Below are 25,146 nucleotides of genomic sequence, written 5' to 3'. Positions count from 1 at the left end.
GGGGGTTGGACTAGATGACCTCCAAGGTCCCTTCCAACTTTACTATTATTATTATTATTATTATTATTATTATTATTATTATTATTATTATTATTATTATTATTATTATTATTATTATTATTATTACTTCGTTACCTCCGTCTCCCGCTAAGAACCCCGATTCCCCTTTCCTCCTGACACGGTTCGTTTCCCCTCTCAACATCCCGCACCACTTTGTCAGCTCCCTTCGAAGCATCCTCTCCCCCCCCCCACCCCGCCCCGCTTTCCTCAATGCATTCTGCCCTGAGCTCCGCTCGGCTCGGCTCCGCTCCCCAGCAAGCCCCACCCCACAATCTGTGGCCGCCTCCACCCGGCCTCGCACTTTCTGCTCTTCGCCTCTCCGACCCTTCCGTTCGCCCACTCGACCTCCCGCAGCCGTCGATTAACACCTCCGGCGCCCTTCCCGCCTTTTTTTTTTGTTTTGTTTTGCTCGCTTTCTTTCCTCTCTCCTTCCCTTTTGCTGCTCACACCGGCTCGGCACCTTCCCGGGGCAGAGCCCGTTGGCCGAATTCCTCAGCGCCGGCAAAGTTGGTTGAGCCGCCCAGGCAGGACTCGCTGGCAGCGACAGCAAAGGGGAGGAAAAGGAAAGGGAAGCGGGGCCGAGCCGTCCTCCTCTCCCCCCACCTCCGACAGCCCGTCAGCTCTGCTTGGGGCGGACGGAGCGGCGTTTGCGCCGGCCAAGACCGCCCGCTCCTTCCAGCAGCTGGCCGGCGAAAAAGATGGGTCCTTCTCGCCCCGCCGCTGCCGGCGGCGCCGCCGCCTTCCCTCCCCGACGGGCCCTCGCCCCGGCGCCGCGAATGAAGAGGCTGGGCGCGCTCTGCCTCTGCCTGTGGATCGGCGTCGTCTCGGAAGCAGGTGAGGAAGCGCAGGCGCGCCGTCGACGGAGCGCACGCTTGCGCCGGCAAGTGGCTGCGCGAGGTGGGGCGGGAAAGTGCGGAGACGGGGCGGACGTCCCCGGGTGGCAGCGTGCGCGGGAGGCTGAGGTCGGATGGAAGGACTTGGGGGGGGGGGGGAGAGAGAGAAGAGAGACAGACCGCTGTCTTCCAGTCAACCCTATCCGAATCCAGCAGGGCGGAGTAGAGTCGCACGCTTCCCCGACAGTCCCCCCCCTTAGCTCTGCCCGAGCACCTTCGCCCAGCGCTGCTTCTTTCCCTGCTCTCTCCCGCCCCTCGTCCTTTGCCGGATTTGCACCCCTCGTCTCGTGTGAGTGATCTGGCTGTCGTTTTACACGGGATGTCTCCATTAATGTGTTGGGCCGCTCATTTTTGGATTCTAACCCCCGCTTTGGCTTCTTTGCTGCATTCCGTGCTCCGTTCCTTTTGGACTTCCCCTTGTTGTTTATTTCCACCATTCTGGGCACGGCAGCTGCCCGCGGACCGCTTCTTCCAGCGCAGTGTTTCTCAACCTTGACAATTTTAAGGCATGTGGACTTCAACTCCCAGAATTCCACAGCCAGCATTGCTGGCTGTGGAATTCTGGGAGTTGAAGTCCACATGCCTTAAAATTGTCAAGGTTGAGAAACACTGTTCCGGCGCGTCTTATCTTTTTCGACGACGTTGAACAACTATGCTTCATTCCACCGGCAGAGGGCACTCTCAGGTGTTAATTCCCCCCCCGCCCCGCCCCGCCCGCCCCAATTCCTTAGTAAAGGTGATTTAGAAAGGATCGCCTCCTTATCAATTTTGTTATAAGGATTATTTGCTTTGTCGAGTTAGGATAAGAAGAACGGGTGCTGATTCTCTAGGAAATCTCTTCTGAGAACCTGTTCTAAGTTATCTTGTCTCTTGTGTTTATACGTACCTAATGTGTTTTTAAAGTACAGCCTGGTCCTTAAACGATTGCTGCTGCCTCTAATTTAATTCAGTGGGCTTTCCAAATGAATATGTTTGGAATTGAAAAAGGTTTTGCAGGGAAGAGATCCATTCGTATTTCCTTTTTCAAGGGACTAGATGAGGTTTTGCTCTTATTTATTATGTATATGTCACCTGCCGTTATGGATTCTAGCCTGTTCCCAATAAAATAAAACCATAAGTGACCCTAAAACATAAAGATTAAAAAAATACTCCTTGTAGGATCAGCTGCTCCCACCTAAACTGCATTCTTCATACTTGGTTGTAGAAGCCTCTATACAACTTGGCTTTTCCAAGTTTGATACAACTTGGCTTTCCCAAGTTTGTTACATTTATCACTCTCAGTGACCCTGGGAGGCTTACAAAAATAAAAACCCAATATACAGCAATAATAAAAAATACCCCACCCCACCCTCGGTGACAGCAATCAGTCAAACAACCCACAAGTCTGGGTTCTCCAGACCTGTGGCAAAATCAGGTCTTTAGTACTTTGCGAAAGAGTGTCAAAGTGGGGGGCTGGTCTATGTAGAGATGATGTGCCAAAGGAAGGGGGCCACTACGGAGAAGGCCCTTCTTCTGGGTCCTGCCAGATGTACTTCCATAGGAGAGGGGACCCAAAACATTCTCAAGTTCAATGACTGGCAATATAACTGGGCTTTAGTAATTGGTGATAGGCTGTAAGAATTCTCTAAAGTGAAAAAATGTTGTGGAAAAATAAAATTTCAGTCCAATTTCCTGAGGGTTCATTTTTACATCTATACTTCCTAATTAATTTTAAAACTGGACAAAAGTAGGTGTACATGGGTGAAAATAGCTGTTTCAGATGCATGTTGCAACAATCTATGCCTATCTTGCTTCTGGTGATTTTAGCATTTATCAATAAAGCAAAATGGTACTTGGGTCTGAATAAACATAAGCTGGATCGAGCCCTGTAAACCGCCAGACAAACCTGAAAGTGGATAGATTGTCTGCACAGGAATAAATAAAATAAATCTGTAGGCTGCATTTGCTGACATGGAGAAAATGCTTTTGTAGCAGACTGTTACATGATTTGCTAGAGTTCAGCTGAGAGGCCATAAAGAGTTAGAGAAACCACAGAAAAATCTTACTGCAGGAAGCTTTATATGTGGTAAGATCAATTTTTGCAGCGTAAGATCATTTTTGATAGCCTCAGCTCTAGAAGCATCATGATTGTAGCATATTATTTATTGCTATTGTATCAAAAAGTGATATAAAACAGGATCCTTAAATGAGCAATAGTTGAAACGTCTATGGAATGCAGCACTATGATACTATACAATGATCACTGCCATATGGGAATTTAATCCAGGGTGTATTATCTGAGGATGCTGCTGCCTTTTTTATACTAGCTTAATGCATATACCATGGATGTTATACTCTGGATTTGAGTGATCAAGCTACAATACATTTTAATTAATGTTACAACGAAGACTGAATTTAGATACCTTTGCCAACATTTCTTAGAAATTGGCAGGTAATATATAGCAAGAATGATATCAGTCTTGAATGCAGAGTGCATGCTGTCATATTCAAATAAGATAATTTACTAATGAGGCATTGGGATATTGGAGTTAGAACAGGAGTGGAAGGTGTGAGGCCTCTTCACCAAAAGAGAGCAGGCCAAAAGAAAGTGTATTATTTTGTGTATTATTGAATTTTTACAAGTTTGGGGCAGTTTTAAGGGGCAAAATTGGAGTTTCTGCAGTTAAGGCTCCCATTTCGTCCATTAACATTTTCAAAATCCAGGCTCTGCTGACTTTTGAAATGCTATTTTCAACAGGACACACAAAATCTAATGTGGCCCTTGAGCTGATAAATGTTAGGCATCTAGAGTTAAATTGTAAAAAAAATAGCTTTGGCTACTTACATAGGAAATAGTTTTAAACTAAACGCTCATGTATTTAATAAAGAACTTAACTGTAGATCACATTTACATACCATGATAGTTGGGTTTTCATAACACCCTAAGCCAAAAGCAACTAAATGACTCTAAGGTTTAATGTAATGTATAACCCAAGCCGATCTCCATATAATCTATTTCAGAAGTAATAAAAGAAATAAGTTTTTTTCTCTCATGGTGCCTGCCTCGTGGAACAGGCTCTCCTAGAAATATGGATGACCTCAACTCTGTTGGCCTTCAAGAAAGCAGTGAAATCTGGTGTGGTTGATTGATGGATGGAAGTTTTATTGTAGGTGGCCACAATGTTGTTTTTGTTTGTTTCAATTTTTTTTAAAAAATATTGTTTTACTCTTCTTTCACATTTAGAATTCCTTCTGGTAAATGGGTGATCATAAAAGGTTGCAGAATGAATAAATAAAACTTAGATAAATATCTAAGCCCATTTAAATCAGGCTTTAGCCTTAGCGCATTAAAACAGCTTTGTTATTAATTACTTCTGTTGGGACAGGAACTGATGGAATGCTGTCTTTCTGATCCTCATGGATTTCCCTTGGTTACTTGATAGCATTGAGCAGAATTCCTTAGAAGAACAATTTTGTGGGAATTGGGGGATTTTGTTGAAATAATTAGGTTTCTATCTTCTGGTTTGCCACCAAAGGTTTGCTTTCCCCCATAGTTTCTTGGTTATGTATTCTGCCGAGTTCTCTTGTCTTTGCTTGTTAATGCCCATATGAATCTTCTTGAAAATATTAGCTAGGGATTTGAATATAGTGTCATGCTGATGATACCCTATGATCTATCTTTGCATTCCAGCTGAATAATAGATTTGCAGGTACCCAGCTGAAACTAGGAGCAATGATCAGTTTGATGAGAGTACATGCAGTAAAGCTGATTCTTGATGAGATGTAGTGCAATGGATAGATTTTTTGATGAGACTGTGTGCAGTGCAAGAATCTTCCTTGATTCATAAAAATGGTGGTTTTAAGGATAAGGAATGGTTCTACTCAACTTTAGCTGGTTCAGTAAATACTTTCCCGCAATAGTCTAACTTTGCACCTGAAAATGTAAGAAGGTCATGTCCTAACCAAGGTCTTGGCCATGGTAATGGTCCATGCTGTGACAATTAAAGAAGTATTTCACTGATTGAATTCTCTTTAAAAATGTGGATTTTTTTATCACTTCATATTTTACACAATTTAAAACAAGTCATTTTCCCTTTCTAATACAGTTCTGGAACTTGAACTGAGATATGTTTTAGCTGTCCATTTGTGGCCTATGTCCATCTTTTAGTTGTTTTGTGGATGATTTAAATTCTTGTACTGACTGTAATGCTATTTGTCTAGGGACGTGCAAGAAGAATTATGATAGATGGCGATAAAATGTACCCTTTCGAGACACTATATTTTTGTTGAAAAGCTGCAATTGACAGTGCATTCTTAAATCTTTCCATATGATAGGCTGTTAATCAAATATAATTTCAGGTAAATCTGTATAGAATCAAACTATCTTGTACAGCACAATTATTGTTAAAAATGTTGGCATCAGATACGGGTTTTATTTCTGAAGATTCCATTCCAGTTGTCACAAATATTTTAAAGCAGCAAAATTATGGGTAAGAGTTTCACAGTACAGTCTAATAATGCACGTGTGCTTGGAAATAAGCTTGACTTTTTGGGTGGGACACAGTCCAAAAGACATCCAAGTAAATGAAAGGAGTCAATCACAGTGGTGCTATTGACTGTGCAATCATTGACTGTAAAGTCAAAAGGGCTTGTCAAATGTATTCAATCGATTATGTTTATTTCTACAGTAGTGGATTCCTAACTATCCCAATGCTGAGCCAACCAAACCAGTTAGCAAAAATGGACATATCACTGCCATACCACGCCTTCCCCCAGCACCCTCACTTCCTTTCAACCAAGGTTGTGAATTACCTATAACTAATCATGATGAATCTGTGGCAGCACCATTCCTGGTTAATGGCAATAAGTTACATGGTCTTGTTAGTTAGTTTGGCTTCTGTGAAACACAAACTGCATTGTAGTGTTTCAGTGTTTTTATTTTTGGCTGATCTGTACAATTTGAAGAGTGATGAAGATTGATTTTTATTCCAAAACTCTGACTATATAATGAGGGACTAGAGGTACATATCTGGAGCCAAATAACTTCTTAGACTGCAGCCCAAATATAATTCTGCAGTGGTTAAGGTAAACAGACTCAGATCAGAGAGATACAAATTTACTTTCATTTCCCCAGAGACCTCAGAATTGTTGGGATGAAATAACCAAATTTCTTATATTAGTCACCTTGGGTTCTGTGGAAAAAAAGAGAGGGAGGGGTTAAAGTTGTAGCTGTGATGGTACAGTGGTTAGAATGCAGTGTTGCAGGCTAACTCTGCATTCCACTGCCAGGAGGTTGAGCCTGATGGGGCTCAAGGTTGACTCAGCCCTCCATCCTTCCAAGGTTGGTAAAATGAGGACCCAGATTGTTGGAAGTCAATATGCTGACTCTGTAAACAGTTTAGAGAGAGTTGTAAAGCACTGTGAAGCGGCATATAAGTCTAAGTGCTATTTCTGTTGCTATAATCCTGGATTAGCAAAGCTCAGTTTCCAATCTGTTTTCAAACCATGAAATTTGTTGGGTAGCCTTGTTCAATTACCTGCAAAAGCATTCTAATTTGCCTCATTTTATTGTGAGATTAAACTGTATATTGGAAAAAAAACTCCATACAGCATACCTTACCATGAATGCTTTGGAGACGTATAAAACATATCATTAATTAGTAGACATTCTATAAAAAGATAGTAACTTTTGTAATTTCAAAAGATTCCTTGCTCTTTTTCTCAACAATCTGCCTAGCAAAATTTATTCTAAAATGGCTCTTTAATTTGAACAATCTGGCAAAGTTGATTGATATCTGATATTTAAATAATGTGATCTGCAGTCATCACTTGAATTCATTTTCCTACTAACCAATCTAGCCACATGATTAAAGGTATATTACTTTTTTGGGTGAGCCCTTGATTGACATGCCCAGTTCTGTGGATCAGATCTCCATTTATAATGAGAAAACTTCTAAAAGTATCCTTTGGCAAAAGGCCAAGTAAAATCCAAACCCACCACTTCTAAGAATGTAGTTGACGGAGGCAGACAAATCCTTGCAGCAGACATACTGGATCATACTGATACGATGCAGAGGCATATGGAATGTATAACTGCCTCCTTCTTCCTTGATAGATCCCCAAGTGCTATGGCACCTGCTTCAGTAAAGATACTTAACATAATGTGCTCTATAGAAGTTCTTCCTGGCTGTAGCCTGTGACTTGGTGATACAGTCCTAATCTCTCCTTTGTGGCGTTGAAGAACTTTTGCAGCTGCTTAGTGACTAGTAAAATTAATCCTAGAATTTTATGGTCTGTGGATATCTTAGAACTTATTTCATGCCAATAAGGAGGACATTCAAGTCAGTCCCGTGATTATATTTTCCAGAAGGTCAAAAACTGTATTGCTGCTGAAAGAGTGTGGTTTACTTTCTTAAGTGCTTCATCGTTTCATTCAAGATAGCCATCCACCTCCATTATTAAGTCTGGCTCCACCTCAGATAAAAATGGTCTTTGGCTGATGATCTGATGAAACAATGGGCTGCTGGATGAACCCGTTGTGGAGCAATTCAGGATTTGAATATATGAGGTTATGTATAATATATGTAGCTTCAAACTGACGCTATCACCTCCCAAGAGAAATTCTGGAAGTTGAAGTCCATATCTTAGAGTTACCAAGTTTGAAAAATATGCTATAGCTCAATAATAATGTATTCTTTGTAGCAGAACAACCCATGCAATAGCCCAACAACAAGGACTGGGAGTATTCTGGTTTAAAACTCTGGAAATGGAGTCCCATTAAGTGGTTTGATGCACGCATTGTCCTACTCCAGGAATTGTTCTGATAATAGCTTCTCTGTGGTTTAGTGTAATGTAAACTAGCAATTGTGGCTCGTTTAACAGAAAATGATTGAGATAGACCACTAGGTTCCTCACCTCATCAGATTTCTCACAGTAAAAATAATGGGTGTACAGAATGCTGCAAATGTTCCAGCATCATCTTTACAAATGTCTCAGAATTCAAATCTTTCTTATTTAAAAAATATGGGCAATTGCAGTCCGCTGTTCTTGGAATGAGCATATGTAAGATGCTGAGAATCATGATTGGGGTGACATAGAAGCCCAATTAATGTATTCAATACATGATAATTTGGTATCAATATTCTTTCCAACTTTTCCAACTTTCACTGCTGAGAATATCACCAGGAAAACCATTGCCGACATGATTCTGATCTTTGTAGATATAGGTACCTTCTGACATCTGAATATCTTTGCTACTCTGTCAAGTCCTAGACCTAGTAGTCCATGGCATATTTCTGCACCGCTGGTTCCCTTACTGTTGACAGTTGATACTAAAAAACAGAAGCTATATATTGCTGTAACGTCATCATTATTAAACCAAGCAAGGATAGTAGGGTTATTTTCCAGGATGTATGATAGAGGGATAGCAGGTAAAACAGTATAAAGCAATGCTTCGTAACAATTTATATTTCCCATTCTAGCCAGGTAATGAATGTGTACTGTACTAGCAGCCATTTTGTAACATGATCCCAAATGTTCCTACCTAAAGGAGTCTTTTTGGCTGGCCTCCCCCCTTGTTTGAAGACTGGCTTCTCTCAGTGTTACCAGGATTTAGGGAAACAGTCAGAACCTGACCACCTCAGCAGGCATTTGAGAGGCATTTGAAGTGAGAGAGATTCCTCTTGTGTAGGAATATAATATTATATGGGTTTTTAAGCTGCTCAATGTGGAATATTTCTGGTTAACGTTTGACTGTTTTTTTAACTGTTTAGTCATGGTAAGATTGTAAGCTGCTGGAAATTCTTGAGTGCAGTATAGTTCTCTCCCAAAACCGACTGGCACAGGGGGTGCACTACTGGAGATTTCATATACCTGTAATGGAGCTTCATGCCTACAGACTCTTTCTTTAATAGGTAGCCTCCTAAGAGTTAAATAAAGAAGCTTAGCTGTGATGCCAGGCGTGATGTCTGAGCCTTTGGTGGTAGAGGTCAGCAGTGGTTCATGGGAAAGGAAAAATTGGCAGCTGGGCCGGATATCCTGCATTTCCCCTCTTCCTGCAGCCGCTTGAACTACGTTCCTTATTTAGCTTTCCTGATAGGCAGGAGAAAACTAGTGGCGGAAACTGTCCTAGCCTGATAACAGCCCAGAGACCTCTTTCTGATGGGTCCTGTTAGGTATTACGGCAGGCAAAGGGTTAGTTTTCATTGTAGCTGGATGGGACCGAAGAGCCACATGACTAGCTTATCTTCCCCATGTTTTCTCATTTAGGCAGAGCTCAAGTAGACCATTTAATAAATAGCATTTTCCATGTACATGGAGGTCTTTGGTTTACTCACTCATATGCATGCGACTCACTTCGCCTTCTTGTTAGAAAGCCATCAAGGCTGTGAGCTGATGACGTTCTCCAGGGAAGTTCTGGTGTAGGGGCTGAGTCAGCTGATGCAGGGGGGGGAGTGCTAGGGGAGAGAAGAGGAGAGTCCTGAAATATAGTATAGCTTCTTGGCAGGTGTCCAGACCTGGCAAAGTTTTCCACTGACTTATGTGAGTAAGCTAGCACTTAACAATGGCATGGTATCTAGTGACGGAGGGTTTTTTGGCTGGAGGTCAGGCAGAATTCTATAACCAAGCAGCATTAAAAAAAAACAAAAACTTGGTGACATGTTCAGCATGGATCTGTTTGCAAAGACCCACCCACTGATTTACAAATGCATGTGAGAAGAAACAAAAATATTTTAAATATGTGTATCCACTGTGCATATGTTAATTTGGAATTTACTTGTGGAGCAGCATGCCTCACAGATTCTGCAGCCAGGTCAGGCAACATGACTTCAATCACATAATACGTTTTATAATATGTCAACCAAATAAATGCATGTTTGGTTGCTAAGCTTGGTTAATGGTAAAATTGGCTAGTTTTTTTTTTTATCTTCAGTATATTGGGTGATCCGAACCTGTTTGGCCACTCTGTTCTAGTATATTATATTGTGAAAATCCAGAAAATGGCTTCATTCAGTAGTAACATATTGTGCTAACACAATCCTTTTGCGCACTTAGCACATCTTAAGTTTATCCCATTCTGAATGGGAAATCTAGTCATTGCAGCCCGATACTTTTGGAGGGCTTCAAATTGAGAAAATCAAAAGTAAAGATTGACATGTCATGAATGGTTTGACATGGTGACTAATAAGTAAAAAACCAGAGTTCTAAACAAAGTTAAATAAATCTAAACCAATAAAGAAAAGAAAACCAAATACACAAATACATAACACACTTACTCCCCACCATTGAACTAAACAATATTAACCCTCAAATTCATGGCCCAAATAAATGAGTCATGCAAATATTCTCAGCCAGCAGAATTGCAAGATGCCAAGGCCCAAAATGTTATTTTTCCATGGTGGTCTTGGGGGTCTCTTGAAATCAAACCTTTGGAAGGCAAGATTGGTTTTAGAAATTTATTAAAAGTAATAGTTCTGAAGGGGCATGGGAATTAACTATGGTAACATCTATAATGGTTGTATTGATATACTTTTTTTTTGCCGTGGATGTTTTAGATGATATTGTAAACCTTCAGGAGTCATTGAGATGTTGCAGTGTAAAGCAGCATAAATTTCTGCCTGTCAAGTTCTTAGCCAGAGAACCACTGAATATTAGCATCATATTTTGGCTTCAGTGCTGGGGCAGGGGAGCTTTCAAATGGGATACTGTCTGGGTAAGAGTGCCAGGTTTTTGTTTTGTTTTTTTAAATCATCCTTCCATTTCCTTCATAACTCAGCCATTATTAATAGGTTGCTTTTGCTGGTATTTTAATGTCAATTTGGCCCCAAAGTGGCTGAAGCACGAATCCAGGGAGAAATTCTGTGGAAAGATAAGCATTTTGGTCCACTGATTTGTCCCTACAAATGCTGGCTTATGTCACTGGCAGATTTTGCTGAGTTATCCTGTATTTACATCCTGATTGTTTAATAATGTATCAGACTTTTTTGGGGGGGAGGGTTTGCTGCAAATAACCTCCAAAAGGAAGTGTGAAGATAAATGTTTGTTAAGTCAGACTGTGCACCTTGAAAGATACTCCTGCCTGTTCGGTGCCCTTTCTCTTTATTTCAGCCCTGTGTCTAATCTGTTTTCCTTGCTCATAGTTGAAAGCTTTCCACATTTCCACTGTAGCATTTAGCATCTGCAGGAAGGAATAAAGACAATCTAGCAGATGGTGGCTGTACTACTAGAATAGCTGATAGTCGTGGTCTCCGGAGATGTAGACATAAAGAAAAAGAGCAGGGTCCTGTAAAGTGTGCCTCAGAAAGAAGGAAGGAAGTTTTATTACTGGGCTAAATACTAAATTCGTTTTTCTTTACTCAATGACTTCCTAGGGAATATTGTCTGATTAAAACTGGGAATAAAAATTCCAAGAATTACTTCAAAGACCTACTCCAGAATTGCTTGGCCTGTCCAAAAACATTTGGCACATCAGAAATTTTATAGAAATTACACTTTTCTTTACTTAAGGAGAAAATCAGGAGGAACCTGGTTAATCCAAAAGATGTAGAATAGCTTTCTCTGCCCTGGTATCCTCCAGATGTGTTTTTTGACTTGGTACTCTCTGGAGGATGGAAGGTTTGGGAAAACTATTGCAAAACAAAGATATGTGAGCTGCCAGAGCTCTGTGTGATTTATGGGATATGCAAGGCCCCTGTTCTCAGTGCTTTCACTGAACATCCATGGGGGAAAGCAATGGAAGATAAATGATGGCACGTATGCTGGTGTCATTGTGCAATTGCCAAGCCTTATATATTAGAAGCGCACCTTGTGGCACAATGTAATTTCTGCATCTGGTTTGTTACAGCTGTCTCACAATGTGCAATAAGTAACTTGTGTCTAATGAGAAGTAAGCTTCATTGAGTTCACAGGGCTTACTTCCAGCCAGATAAGTAGATACTTTAGCAGCCTGAACTTCTCATTTACATCAGACCAATACCACAGATTTATATATTTGGTTCTTTACATATTCCTCATCTGCTTTTTATGTCATCCAGGCCTATGCTTGTAAGTTATTCTTCCAACAGTACAATAAATATTTATAAAAAATGTCAAGTGGTGGGATTCAGCCGGTTCGCACCACTTTGGCAGAACCGGTAGCTAATTTTTTGTTGCCCAGGCCCAGAATGGACTTCCAGAAGCGGCATCCACACAGAGAATTTGAATCCCACCACTGCAAATGTCCGTATATATAATCAGTTGTTTGTGAATGTGTATTATGCAGCTCTTATCTTGAGACAAGATTTTTCAACTTGTAAGCTTAATTCGGGAATGGGAGAATTTCCATCAAATGCCAGGATTGTTGGCTAGCTGGGAGACTGAAAAAACATTCTTTAAAAAGGCAGTGGTGATCCCCTTCCATACTGTCACTAAAAAAAAATCTCGAGGATATGTTCATGTACTTGTTAGGAGTCAAACTCGAATCAAGTGAGTCTTTACTTTCTACTTGGAAACAAATATATAGATGAAGGAAGCATTGCCAAAAGGAATGAGAACAGAAATGTTATTTGAAACAGAAAATAGACTGTGAATTTTGACCAACATATCTGGAAGAGAGGGATTTTTATTTATTTATTTTTTAGCTTGTTAAGTTAAGGAATGGCTAGTCCAAGGCTGTCTACAAGGAGGATAAAAAAATCAACAACCCACAATTGTGGCCCCATTCTTGACTTTTTTGACCACTCTCCATGGACCTTCTGGCTTACAGTCACCTTCTCAGAATGGTGAGTTGATAGCAGTGTTCCAATATCTCAGGGGCTGCCACAAAGAATAGGGAGTCAAGCTATTCTCCAAAGCACCTGAGGGCAGGACAAGACGCAACGGATGGAAACTAACCAAGGAGAGAAGCAGCCTAGAACTAAGGAGAAATTTCCTGACAGTTAGAACAATTAATCAGTGAAACAACCTGCCTCCAGAAGCTGTGAATGTTCCAACCCTGGAAGTTTTTAAGAAGAGACTGGACAGCCATTTGTCTGAAATGCTATAGGGTTTCCTGCCTTAGCAGGGGGTTGGACTAGATGACCTATAAGGTCCCTTCCAACATTATTATTATTATTATTATTATTATTATTATTATTATTGTTGTTGTTGTTGTTGTTGTTATTAAAGCTAGCTCTGTACAATCCAACTCTAAAACTCTTGCCAGGTCTATCTCCATTTAATTATTTTTTAGTCATTTTGTTTGGGTTGACCCAAAATGTAGTAAACTTCATTCAGAGGAGAAAATAGTTATATTTCTTTATGCCATCTGAAAATTTGGAAATTGTTACCTTCTCTGACAGCATTTTTTATTTCTGGTATTTTGTCTGCATGTTTTATTTCTGGTATTTTGTCTGTTTTCACCCTTCCATAATCTCCATCTCATACATATGGGAATAGCCTCATTACATGAGGCTACATATGAATAGGTTCATATTTTACTCTAAGCCAAAATGTGAGTTGGGTTTGTGAATCCAAGAACTTTAGTTTATAAAGCGTATACTTTGATTTAGCATGCTGGTGAACTCAATTAATATGACTCATTCGATAAATCAGTTTCTTTCTTGTCCTTACCTCATTGTAAATAAAATCTATACAACGTCCCATGGGGATATTTTTTTGAGTTAGATGGTGCAACATGTAGAGTTATATGCTGAGAAAAAAGTTATTTAGAAACCTTCAAATAAGGAAACATGCATACTTCAACAGGTTTTTCTTGTTACAATATGCTGTCTTATTCATCAAAATTCATGTCAGTATAGAAATTTCTGGCCCCTTTGCATTTGTGCATTGTACCTTTGCCACAATGTAAACATATACACAGAACTAGTTTATATGATTTTTGAATTGTGTCAAGCTTACTCAACTATTAAATGCTATATCTTTAATAGTAACTGCTATCCTAAAATGGAAACAATTAGTATATATAAACATTTTCTTGCTATTGTTCTGTATTTTTTTTTAGTATTGCTAGAGTTTGAATGATCTTTTTAATAGCTTTAGAAAGGAAAATAACAATCTGTTGATTTGTCCTTTTTAAAAGAAGTGGTTAGAAGATTGATGATGTTCTGAGAACAATTTGACAAATATTTCTTTTTAGCTTAAAGTTGATTAGTAAGACTACAAAGATAGTCATATGTAGCATGTTGGCTAACATATTTTTAAGCACAGTGGGGGAGATTTGCTATGAGTGCAATTTTTTTGCGAGTTATTTGATGCCCAGGATATCTCTATCAGGTCATCTACCATCCTTTTTAACATTGTGAAATCTGTTGTTCTTATTTCTACTATTTCACTCATGAGGAAACAGCTATAAAGGAGGCCTTCAACCTGGAGGCTGAGGGAGAAAAGCATAGAAAGATATAGCAGTAGTAATTTCAGAAGATATTACATGAACAATTCTATTTCTGTCTCAAATTAAGGTTTCTTATTGTCTGTTGTCTGATTATTCTCCCAAATTTATTTGTTTGTTTAAAAGACTTGTACGGCCTGCCCATCTTAAGCACAATTTAAAACAATAAAACCAATAATTATAAAATCATAAACCACAAAGTCAAAAAATCATAACCTCAGTCAGACCCTTGGGATACCCCACTACCAAGTCCCAATATCCTCACTTTAACTTAGTGTCTGAGAAAAAAGCCAGGTCTTGATGAGCTTCCAAAAGGCTAAAAGGGTGGAGAGAGCTGCTGAATCACTGGGGAAAATATTCCATAAAATACCGGTAGGTAAAGCCACAGAAAAGGAATGCTTCTGAGGTCCCACTAGATGGCAAAATATGAGGGAAGTGACCTGGAGTATGCTAACCCTAATCTAATCTGGTAGGACAGGTAGATATTCCCAGTTCCACAAATAATCTCGTCCTGTGCAATATAGGGCTTTAAAGGTGATAACCAGTACCCAGAAGGAAACTGGGAACCAGTGCAAACCTAGGAACACCCAACATAGCATGTTGTGCTGCCTTCGGAACCAGCTGTAGCTTCCAACTGCACTACAAAGGCAAGCCGATGTAAAGCGCATTGCAGTAATCCAAATGGGAAGTGAGTAAGGCATGAGTGACTGTGATGAGGCCTCTCACTTCAGGAAAGGGTGTAATTGTTGCACAAAACAAATTTTTTGACAAGCACGCAATAAGTTTACTAAGCTTTAAAAAAAAAAAAAGCCAAACATGTATATTTGGAAAACAATCCATTTCAAAGAAGAAAATGGTTTTGGCCACCTATCCCTAAAGAATCATAGAGCTGAGAAAGGGGGCAATTTATAGAGATAATCCTCAAATAACTACCATAACTGAGCCTGGAATGATGGTTGTAAGTCATTACAGTTGTAAGTCAAGGCACCCACATGACCAGAAATAATTTTCTAGTGGCAGAATCCGTGACAGTTGTTTAGTGAACGCTGCTGTGGTTAACCAAATCCATTCATTTGAAGGGGTGATTTTTGCCCAAAACTGACCCACAAAAAACCATGATAAATCATGACTGTGAAGTGCTGCAACGTGTGGTAAAGTTGATTGCTCAACATGTGGTAGCACATTTATTGCAGCCAGGGGTGTTTGACTGGGCAAAAAACACTCGTTCCATCACTGTGATAACTTCAAACAGTTCTTTTATGACCAATTGTTAAATAAGGACTACCTGTATCTCTGAGAGATAATGTGCAACTCCTAGGAAGAAATCCAACTACAGAAGTTGTGGGTGTTCCAGCCCTGGAGGTTTTTAAAAAAAGACTGGACAACCATTTGTCTGAAATGGTATAGGGTCTCCTGCTTAAGCAGGGGGGTGGACTAGAAGACCTCCAAGGTCCCTTTCCAACTCTGTTATTCTGTTCTGTTCTGTTATAGCAAAGTTTTCATTGGCTTTGTCTAGTCTGAACCAAACTGGACACGGATCCCAATAGCAAAGGAGAACGCACCACCTGTTGAATTTATCTCAGGCAAAAGGATTGCTTGTAGAAACTGACAGGGATGGGAAAAGGAAGGGCAAACTCCTTGACTAGCAGTTATTGGCAGGCCAGATCCAAAGGAAATGCTCCCAGTGAGTAAAAGGTATCCCTCCCACAACAGTTAAAACAGCACATACCTAACTCCCCTGAGACACAGAAAGGCTGCTGACAGTTCTAGTCCAAGAGGAGATCTGGAGGGTGGCTCTAGCTGACCTGATGGCTTCAGGCCGGATGTGTGGCTACCTGACAAGCTAACTTTGGCTCACGGCAACTCTGAGAGGATGGAGAGGGGGAGGGGCAGGGGGAAGGCATTGGAGGAAAGGAAAGGAAAGCTGACAGCGTGAAATGCAAACATAGGCTAGCAGTGATGAAGGCTAAACCTGGCCAGAGAACTCAGGAAACTAGGCTGGAGTGAAGTGGGGAGGGGTGTGATGAGAAGGAGCTTCCTGGAGAGGCCAGAAAGAAATGCAGAAAGATAAACAGGCAGGAGAATGCACGGGAAAGGAACATATGCTGTTTCCTGGGCCAAACCCTAGAGGGCGCTGATAAGTTGACAACTCCTAGGGCTTCAGCATCTTGGACACAGCAGCAAAAAAACATAACTCAAGACCGAAGTCACTGTTGCTCCCACCCCCCACCCCCCATGGTTTTCTCTAATCACAAAGCATTATTCATAATACTTGACAGTATGCCAAGAACGCCTGGAGTCAGGACCAGATATTTGAAATGCAACACTGTGCCCCTAGGTGAGCATACCTATTTGACTACTCAAGGCTATGCATTACAGTGTTGCTTTCCATTAATCCGTGCCAAATTTAGGGAAGTACAGTGCCCCCTCTGTTTCTGAGATGGTCAGATAATCAAAATGTGTGAATGTAAGATATAAACAGATCCAAACTGAACTGGTGGGCTAGCAGGCCATATATCTTGTTAAATTGCATTTTTTTTTAAATTGGAAAAATATGTAAAATACCTGCAAAATTTAAATTAAATATAATTTGGGTGGGTAAAAGCAATCTGTTAATCAATCAGTTAAAAATCAGAATCCACGAACAAAATCAGAATCCACGAACACCGGCTGGCAGTCAAACGCCACAATCCCAAATCCTTAATCTCTACCCACACCAAACAACACCAGTTCAATTGGAGCAAGACACAAATCATCATCCACGCTACCACCTGCCACACTCATGAAGCCTTCATCGAAGCCTGGCACTTCACAAGCAATTCCATCAACAGACACATTGACCTACAATCAGCCTACGAACCCCTCAAAATCCAAATCAACCACATAGCCAACCAGAGGCAGCACTGACCCTCAATCAACTCACGCAAGCCCCCTCTCCCCCCCAGCAGTTCACCTCCCAATGACCCTGACCAGATGTAACCTCCCCATCACAAGATCCTCACTGATGACTCACACCTGGCCCATCAAAAGACCCATCAGAAGACCCTCACTTGACACACCCACACCTGAAGCCGTTATAAAAGGAGAACGCTGACATATCCCCCAAACTCCGCTGATGTTATCAAGCCTGATAATGTTCGGAAGCCAACCCACAAGCTCAGAGAATGAACCTTCACCCTCAAAGCAATCTATTTCCTATAAAATGTCTCAGAAGACAAAAAAAAAACCCTTATTAATAAAGTTGGTGAATTTAGACACCTCTCCTATTTTTCATCCAGCATGGTTGCTGGCACCGGTTTAGGAAAGGCATTCAATCTGCCAGACATTAGCCTATATGTTATATGTTTCTAAAATTCATTTAATGAAATATTGTTTATACACACACACATATACACTGTAGACATTCCCATACACTGTACACATACATATACACATACAAGCATCAAAATATTGTATAAAATATTACATACTATATATATAACACAAAATATATGAAGTATTTTATACAATATATATGCTATATATTATATAATATATGCAGCATTGAGGTGCATGCATTTGATTTTAGGGTATTAAATGTTTTGTTAAAACATTTTGTAAATGTTAAATGTTTTGAATATATAACTTATCTTAGTTCTAATGCTTATTTGTATTATATTGAGTTACTATATTTTTACTTTGGCACTATTAAGTGTGAATCAAGTGCAAAACAGCCATCTAGTAGTGAAATTTCACTGACTTGTATTCACTGTGTTACATTCAGATGTAGAATGTAACAATTGTCTTTATGTTGCTGATCTGACCTTTGTTTCAATCAGGTATTGCTGCATTCTCTGCTTCAGTGCTGCATGTCTCAAAATGCATTATTCTTATGCATACAACAAATAAGTAAGATGGGATAATGGCAAGAAATTACGTGAGCATCTCTATTAAGGAATGCTAGACAGTCTGATTCCACTTCTTTCCATCAATATGTTGTGAAATATATGTGCAAACGGAACTGCAATTAAATGTTTCAGTATATCAGCTAAAGGTTCTATATATAGTCCAATAATATCCCATGAATTTTAGCACAAGAGAATGCTTCAGTTCCTCTCTATTAATGCTATCTAATGGATGGCTGGAAGCATGTCTTCTCTGTTGAGGCACTTCCTACTGGAGCAGCATTTCCTCCCCCCCCCCATACTCAGATTTGAACCCCAACCTTGCTGTCCTTTCATAAGGCATGAAATATCTGGCTTTTTCCCTGAATGCCGGGCCAGGCTGCTGAGTAAGCCCATCTTAGTGCGATGATTGCAATGTTTTCTTCAGATACATTGTATTTTTATTCTACTGCCTAGTAGCCTTCTAAAATTATGTATTGTGTATGATTGATAGATAAATAAAATATTTTACAGTGATTGTTTCCTTTTCCCTGTGCAAGAATACACCTGTTTAGAAATCTTAAATTTTCCTCAGCATGCGTTTACACTTCCGTTTTGTTCCTCAGTGACATTCCTCTTTTGTCATATGTCTGCATTAGGATTAATGCCTTAAACCAACACACCAAACTGGCTTTTTGCGCTAACTAGGGTGTTTATTTTATTCCTCTTCTTCTCCAGTGTAAAATGTTAAGGACCAAATGCAACTCTGGCAAAAATTGAACCAGTAATTTGGCAGGAGACAGATTTGCAGTGTAGTTCCAGTTACTACATCTGCAAAGGAGAAACGGAAGAGCACACAAGCTCAGAAGCAGGAAAGCAAAATCTGTGGCCTTGTCCTGACATTCCTGGTGCTGACATCACTAGTCAGCAATAACCTCTGTTCTTGTTGACACAAGGAACTAACCCAAAGGGCTGTCTAGACATTGAGTTGACTGCCAACTTATTCACTAATATCTGAAAGTGCTCAGAGATCAACTTGGAGGCAAATATGAGGGGAAAGGGAGAACTGAGAAAGGAAACGCCATTTCCCTTGTTTAATTTTTTAATGGATTTTATTCTCATCATCAAAACTGCTCCTCCTCTCTCATGCTCACCCTTTCTCTCTGCTGAGTATGGACAATAATTTGTGTTACCTATTCTCCACTGGTTTATCACCACCGAGCCATGGTGGCGCAGTGGTTAGAATGCTGTATTGCAGGCTAATTCTGCTGACTGCCGACTGCCAGCAGTTTGGCAGTTTGAGTCTCATCTCATCTCATCTCTTTCCATCCCTCAGAGGTCAGTAAAATGAGGACCCAAATTGTTGGGGGCAATATGCTGACTCTGTAAACCACTTAAAGAGAACTGTAAAGCACTGTGAAGCGGTATATAAGTCTAATTACCATTGCTGCCTGAGACATCAACTATAATCCAGCTACACCTACTTCAATCATTGTAAGAGCAGATGGATTGAGACAGTCAGACATTCCAGAATTGGGTGAAACACCAAACAGGAAAGCAGTATGGTGTGTAGTATCTGGAAAATTTTATTTATCAGTGTGAATTCAGAGCATAATGTGGAGTTTCTCTGAGTAAATGGCAATTTAATGTGATGTGTGAATTCAGTTTTAGAATCAAGCAGAGTACTGTGAAATGAGGGGTTGTTTATGAAATTCATAGTTCTAAGGCAAAGTTTATTTCTTTAAACAACTGGAGCTGTAACAGGCAAATTAGCTATAAAAATACACTAGCTACTGACACCACCAGCACCCCCATAGACTGTGTCAAGGAAAATTCGAGCCCCTGTGAGGAACCTTGAACAAATTATTGTTAGATTCATGTTATTCTTCTAACTCGAGCAAAATCAGCTGGTGGTTTCAATTTTTAGGGAACTGGAAAGGTATTGAGTGAGAAGGACAAAGTGTAAGTACCTTGCTGGAAGGACACCTTGTTAATCAGCAATTCTAGAAATTATTTTTGGGGAGGGAAATGTGAAAAATGCTGAAGCATACTGACAGCAAGGAAGGAAGGTGCAAGAGATTTCCTGCTGGAAGAAAAGCTTTTAAAAACACTTGGAAGCCTACACCACCAGGAAGACTTTTTGACTGAGCTTGGCTACCCACTTGGCCCTACTGAGCATGTCAAGGAAATAGGGCCTTTCCGTCACTCTGTTTCTGACATATCCTGCCAGCAGAAGAAATCCTGAGAGTCTTTGAGTGACTGGCCATAGGTTATAATAGCTGTTGGGAATAAGCACATGGAGCTACTACGGCTGACACCGGCCCCAGGAAGAATGAGATGTTCCTGCAACCACTATAGGGGAAAACAGTGTAGCTTGGAACTGAATCTATAGGAGAAATTTATAGTAAAAAATGGAGCACAGTAGAACAGTGGCCCCCAACTTTTTTTGTACTAGGGATCAGTTTCTGAGAAATTGAATTTTACACGGACCGGAGGGGGTGATGGTGGCAGGATGAGGGTGGTTTTTCACACTACCTAGATCCTCATATGTGCAGATGAGGTTCCTAACAGGCCGTGGACCAGAACCAGTCTGCGACCAAGTGGTTGGGGACCCCTGCGTTGCAAGAAACAAGAAAGAACATATACAAATTCCACACACTTTAATTTCTTCTTCTTCTTTTGCTAGTATGTGGCCTAAACTAAGCCAGTTGTGATTTATTGAACAAATCATGGTTAAATCATGCCATAGGATAATGTTTGAACCAAATCCCCATGGACTGCTAGTAACCTGGATCAGTATAAAATAACTGTATGATTTATCTTCAGAAAAGATTTGTTGTGCTGAAGGAATCCTCTATTATACACAAATTTAAGTGAAAGAATCAGATATCAGACATTCTTAAATATGGTGCAAAATTTTTGCAAGAACATTTATGAAATAGGTTTATCACCACCTGTTTCTTACACAGAAGTTCCAACAAATCAAATTAATGGGATGAGGACAAAAGTGCAGTTATAAAGTCTTTCCACAGGATTTTGGACCACATGCAGTAATTTTTAATTATTATTTAAAAATTCAACCCTCTTGATCTTTAGTATATTTAAATCCCCCATCAAATCATGAAGTAACATCTGTTTTATTTGCTATGGTGATGAATAGAAATGCTTTTCAAAATTTCACTTGCAGTGGTAGCCTTTCTGGGCCTGGCCAGAATTTGAAGCTTCTCTGAAGACTGTATTCCTGATAAGCATTGGGTTCTGAGCCACCTATCTGAAAACTAAACAATACATCTCTTTTCCATTTCACATAATTATACTGTAATCCTTGCAGTTTCAAGGGATTCTTAAATTCTTCTTTCCTTTACAATATAGCTGCTACTTCCATTCAGTACTTAATGTAATCTGCTTTGAATTTGGAGCAGGGGTGAAACTGTGAGGATGCAAACCACTTAATGAATGGTTTGCTTAACTATAGTTCATTAATGGATTCATACAACCTTCTAAACTTTAAACAGTGATTTACAAACCCTAGAGATATGAACTAGATCACTATATTTTTGAAGTCCTAAAGCTTCAGTGACAAGGTTAATCCTAAAATATGCAAACGTTGTACTCACTGGCATATAACTTACTTATAATGATATTTTTGTAATGTTAACCAGCTGTGTTCTTGTTTGGCTTATTCACTATAATAAACACAAATTATGGACACCCATTTAGAGTTGCTGTGCAAGACTTGTCCCAGTGGGAACGCAGGCCATTTCTTACTTCTCAAGGAGAAGAACTCTGTCATTCTTAACCATTCTTTTTGGGATCCAGACTCCAAGTCCCTTTCAGTCTCTGTCACTCTTTTGTATACTCTTTCCCAGTCCTCAGTGCCCTTTTTATATTGTAGTGACCTGAACAGAACACAGTATGCCAGGTGTAGTCTAGCCAGTGCAGCTTCCTGTGATCTTGACACTATACCTCTATTGATGCAGCCCAAATTTGCATTGGCTCATTTGGCAGCTTCGGCAGATTGCAAGCCATGCTTAATCTGTAGTCTACGAAGAATTCCAGGATCTTCTTGCAATTAACTACTGCTAAGCCAGGCGCCGCCCGTCTTCTACCTGTGCATCTGACTTTTCTGCCTAAGTGCGGAACCTTACATTTATCACAATTAACTAATATTTTGCTAGGCAGGGCTCGGTGTTAAAGTCTATCAAAATACCTTTGAATGTTGAGCCTGTCTTCTGAAGTGTTAGCAATCCCCACCCTATCCCGGCATCGTAGGCAAATTTTATGACCATCCTTTTTATTCTGTGATTAAGTCATTCATGAAGAATACTAAGCTCAGGACAGAATCTGGAGGTACTCCACTGCATTCCTTCATGTGGACACAGACTCATTAAAGTCTCCACGTTGTTGAACCATCTATGAATCCATCTGGTTGTAGGACCCTCATTATTCCAGTTTATCAAGAAGGAGGCTGTAGTTTATCAAATGCCTTAGTGAAGTTTAAGTACACTACAACCAAAGCATTCCCTTAGTTAACTAATATAGTCACATTATCAAAGACAGTAATAAGATTTGTCCGGCACAACCCATTCTTAAAAAATCCATGTTGATTTCTGGTAATAACCCTATTCTTTCCTATGTGCTTGCAAGCCTATTGCTTGATTATTGTTTCTATGATTTTTCCAGGTATTGATGCTTATTGGGTCCACTTTTTTTCCCTTTGTAAAATGTTGGAACACTGCTGGCTCTTCTCCAGTCTCAGGATTTCTCAATAATTTTAATCAGTTGCTGAGATGACTTCCAGCAGTTCCTTCAACATCTGGGATGTAATCCATCTGATCCAGTACACTGAATTCACTTAGAGCAGGGGTGTCAAACTCAATTTCATTGAAGGCCGCATCAGCATTGCAGTTGCCCTTGGGGGGGGCAGGTGGGTGTGGCCAGGATGGGTGCAGCCTACTGGGTGGGAGTGGATGGAGTGGGTGTGACCTACTGGGTGGGCATGGCCAGCTCTACATCATTCGCGTCAAGGGTGCCTGTGGGAGCCTGGGCAGGAGTGGGACAGATCTGAGGGTCTCTGGCAGAAGGGGGTGGGACCAGGGCAAGCGCCAAGGCATGGTGCATTTCTTCATTCCTCACAAACGGTGACACCTCCCCAGCATGCACCCAGGGGGCGGGGCCAAAGCAGCAGGGGCTGGTTCCTCGCTGTTTCTGGACAGCCTTGTGGAGCTAAAACTGAATGCATTTCAGCATAGATGGCCACCACAAAATTGTACATTGACTCCCGGCCGGCCAGGGCCAAGGCAGCAGGGGCCATTCTCCAGCATGAGGGATGGATAATCCACATGATTGGGTTTCCTGAAGTCCCTTGTACCCAATAAGANTATTCTAAACAAGGCCACGGCTACATCCCAGATAGCGCCAGAGCCTGATCCAGAACCTGTCCCTTCCACCAGTCAAACTGCAAATCCTTTGTTCGCTGAACCCACGATAACTCAAAAACACATTCCCTGTCCCCCCATTTTTACCAATACGGTAAAAAAAGCAGTGGACCAATCTGGGTCTCTCCCCAGCACCTGGGTCCTCCGACAAGAAATTATTCAGCGTGGCTAAATTGTTAGCGGCTGTTGAATACACAGCAGATGCTACGCTACATGCCGCCCGTTTTTCAGCCAGAGCAATAGCAGCTAATATATCTGCCAGGCGCCTACTTTGGCTTAAGCAATGGAAGGCAGATCTGAAATCTAAGGGTCATTTGTCCACCGCTCCTTATGCTGGTGGAAAATTGTTTGGAGAAGCCCTGGAGCCATACTTGGTAGAGAATAAGGACAAGAAAAAGGTTTTGGCCCACCAAGGCAGGCCGGCAGATAGAAAGCCTACCCCTTTTTATCGCCATCAGGGATTCAGACGCAATACCCAGGGCTCCACTTGGTCTCAACCAGCACGAAATCGGACCGGCAGGCGGAACTTTTGGAAACAAGCCTAGGCAACAACAGCAATCTAGGCGGCCCTTTCGAGGGGCGGGGGGCTGTCCCTATCGGAGGAATAAGTGACTTCGGGGAGGGACCCCCCCCATAGGCGGTCGCCTCTCCCTGTTCTCTCGGAGTTGGGACACCACCATAGAAGCCTGGGTCTTGTCCACCGTTACCCAGGGTCTGCATTTAGAGTTCTTCACAAAACCGGCAAACCGTTTCATCTCTTGCCCAACGCCTTCAAACCCGTCAAACGGGTCCTTATGAAGGAGGCCATTACCCATCTTCTCACAATAAGAGCAATAGAACCGGTCCCTCCCGATCAATGGGGACAAGGCTTTTATTCAATCCTCTTCATAGTTCCAAAGGCCTCGGGAGGATGGAGGGCCATTCTGGACCTAAAGCGATTAAACTCTTATCTGATATACAAAAAATTCAAAATGTAAACACTGCATTCCATTCTGGCCAGCATACGGAAGAACGACCTCCTCACGTCCATCGATCTTAAGGAGGCGTATCTTCACATTCCAATTTTTCAACCACATCGCAGATTTCTCAGATTCTGCTACGGATCTTATCATTATCAATACAGAGCACTTCCGTTTGGCCTTTCATCCGCCCCGAGGGTCTTCATAAAGATCCTGTCGGTCCTGGCAGCCCACCTCAGACTGGAATCCATTCGGATCCAGTGTTATCTGGACGACATTCTCATACAATCCGGGTCGGTCTAGGCTGCACGGTCAGAGGTGGCCCGCACAATAGAGGTACTCCAGGATCACAGATTCTTGGTGAATTTCCCCAAATGCCAGCTGACTCTGTCCACACGGCTTCTTCATCTCGGAGCAGTAATAGATACGACTCAATGCATGATCCATCTTTCACCGGACCGCATAGCCAGTCTCAGGGCCCTTGTCCGCCTGGTGCAAGGCACCAGGTCGGTCTCACTCCTCACTCTCTCACAACTCTTAGGCAAGATGATCTCTTGCATTGCCATCGTACCCTGGTCCAGACTTCAT

At 41.2% G+C, this 25,146-nt stretch overlaps 1 protein-coding gene across 1 annotated transcript in view; it reads left to right on the top strand.

Moving 5' to 3' along the window:
• Positions 1-758: 758 nt before the first annotated feature.
• The window catches only part of LOC107293563 (vascular endothelial growth factor receptor 3-like), a gene marked incomplete at its 3' end in the record, with an annotated part of 65,487 nt that continues 41,099 nt past the window's right edge, over positions 759-25,146 (top strand). Inside the window, exon 1 of the mRNA XM_015822717.1 lies at positions 759-894. Within this exon, the coding sequence (XP_015678203.1) occupies positions 759-894 (136 nt within the window). The remainder of the gene's footprint in view (positions 895-25,146) is intronic.

The sequence above is a fragment of the Protobothrops mucrosquamatus genome, unplaced genomic scaffold, assembly GCF_001527695.2.
Source record: "Protobothrops mucrosquamatus isolate PMUCROS unplaced genomic scaffold, P.Mucros_1.0 scaffold1654, whole genome shotgun sequence".
Taxonomy (NCBI): Eukaryota; Metazoa; Chordata; class Lepidosauria; order Squamata; family Viperidae; genus Protobothrops; species Protobothrops mucrosquamatus.
This window is presented reverse-complemented; position numbering and strand designations above follow the sequence as displayed.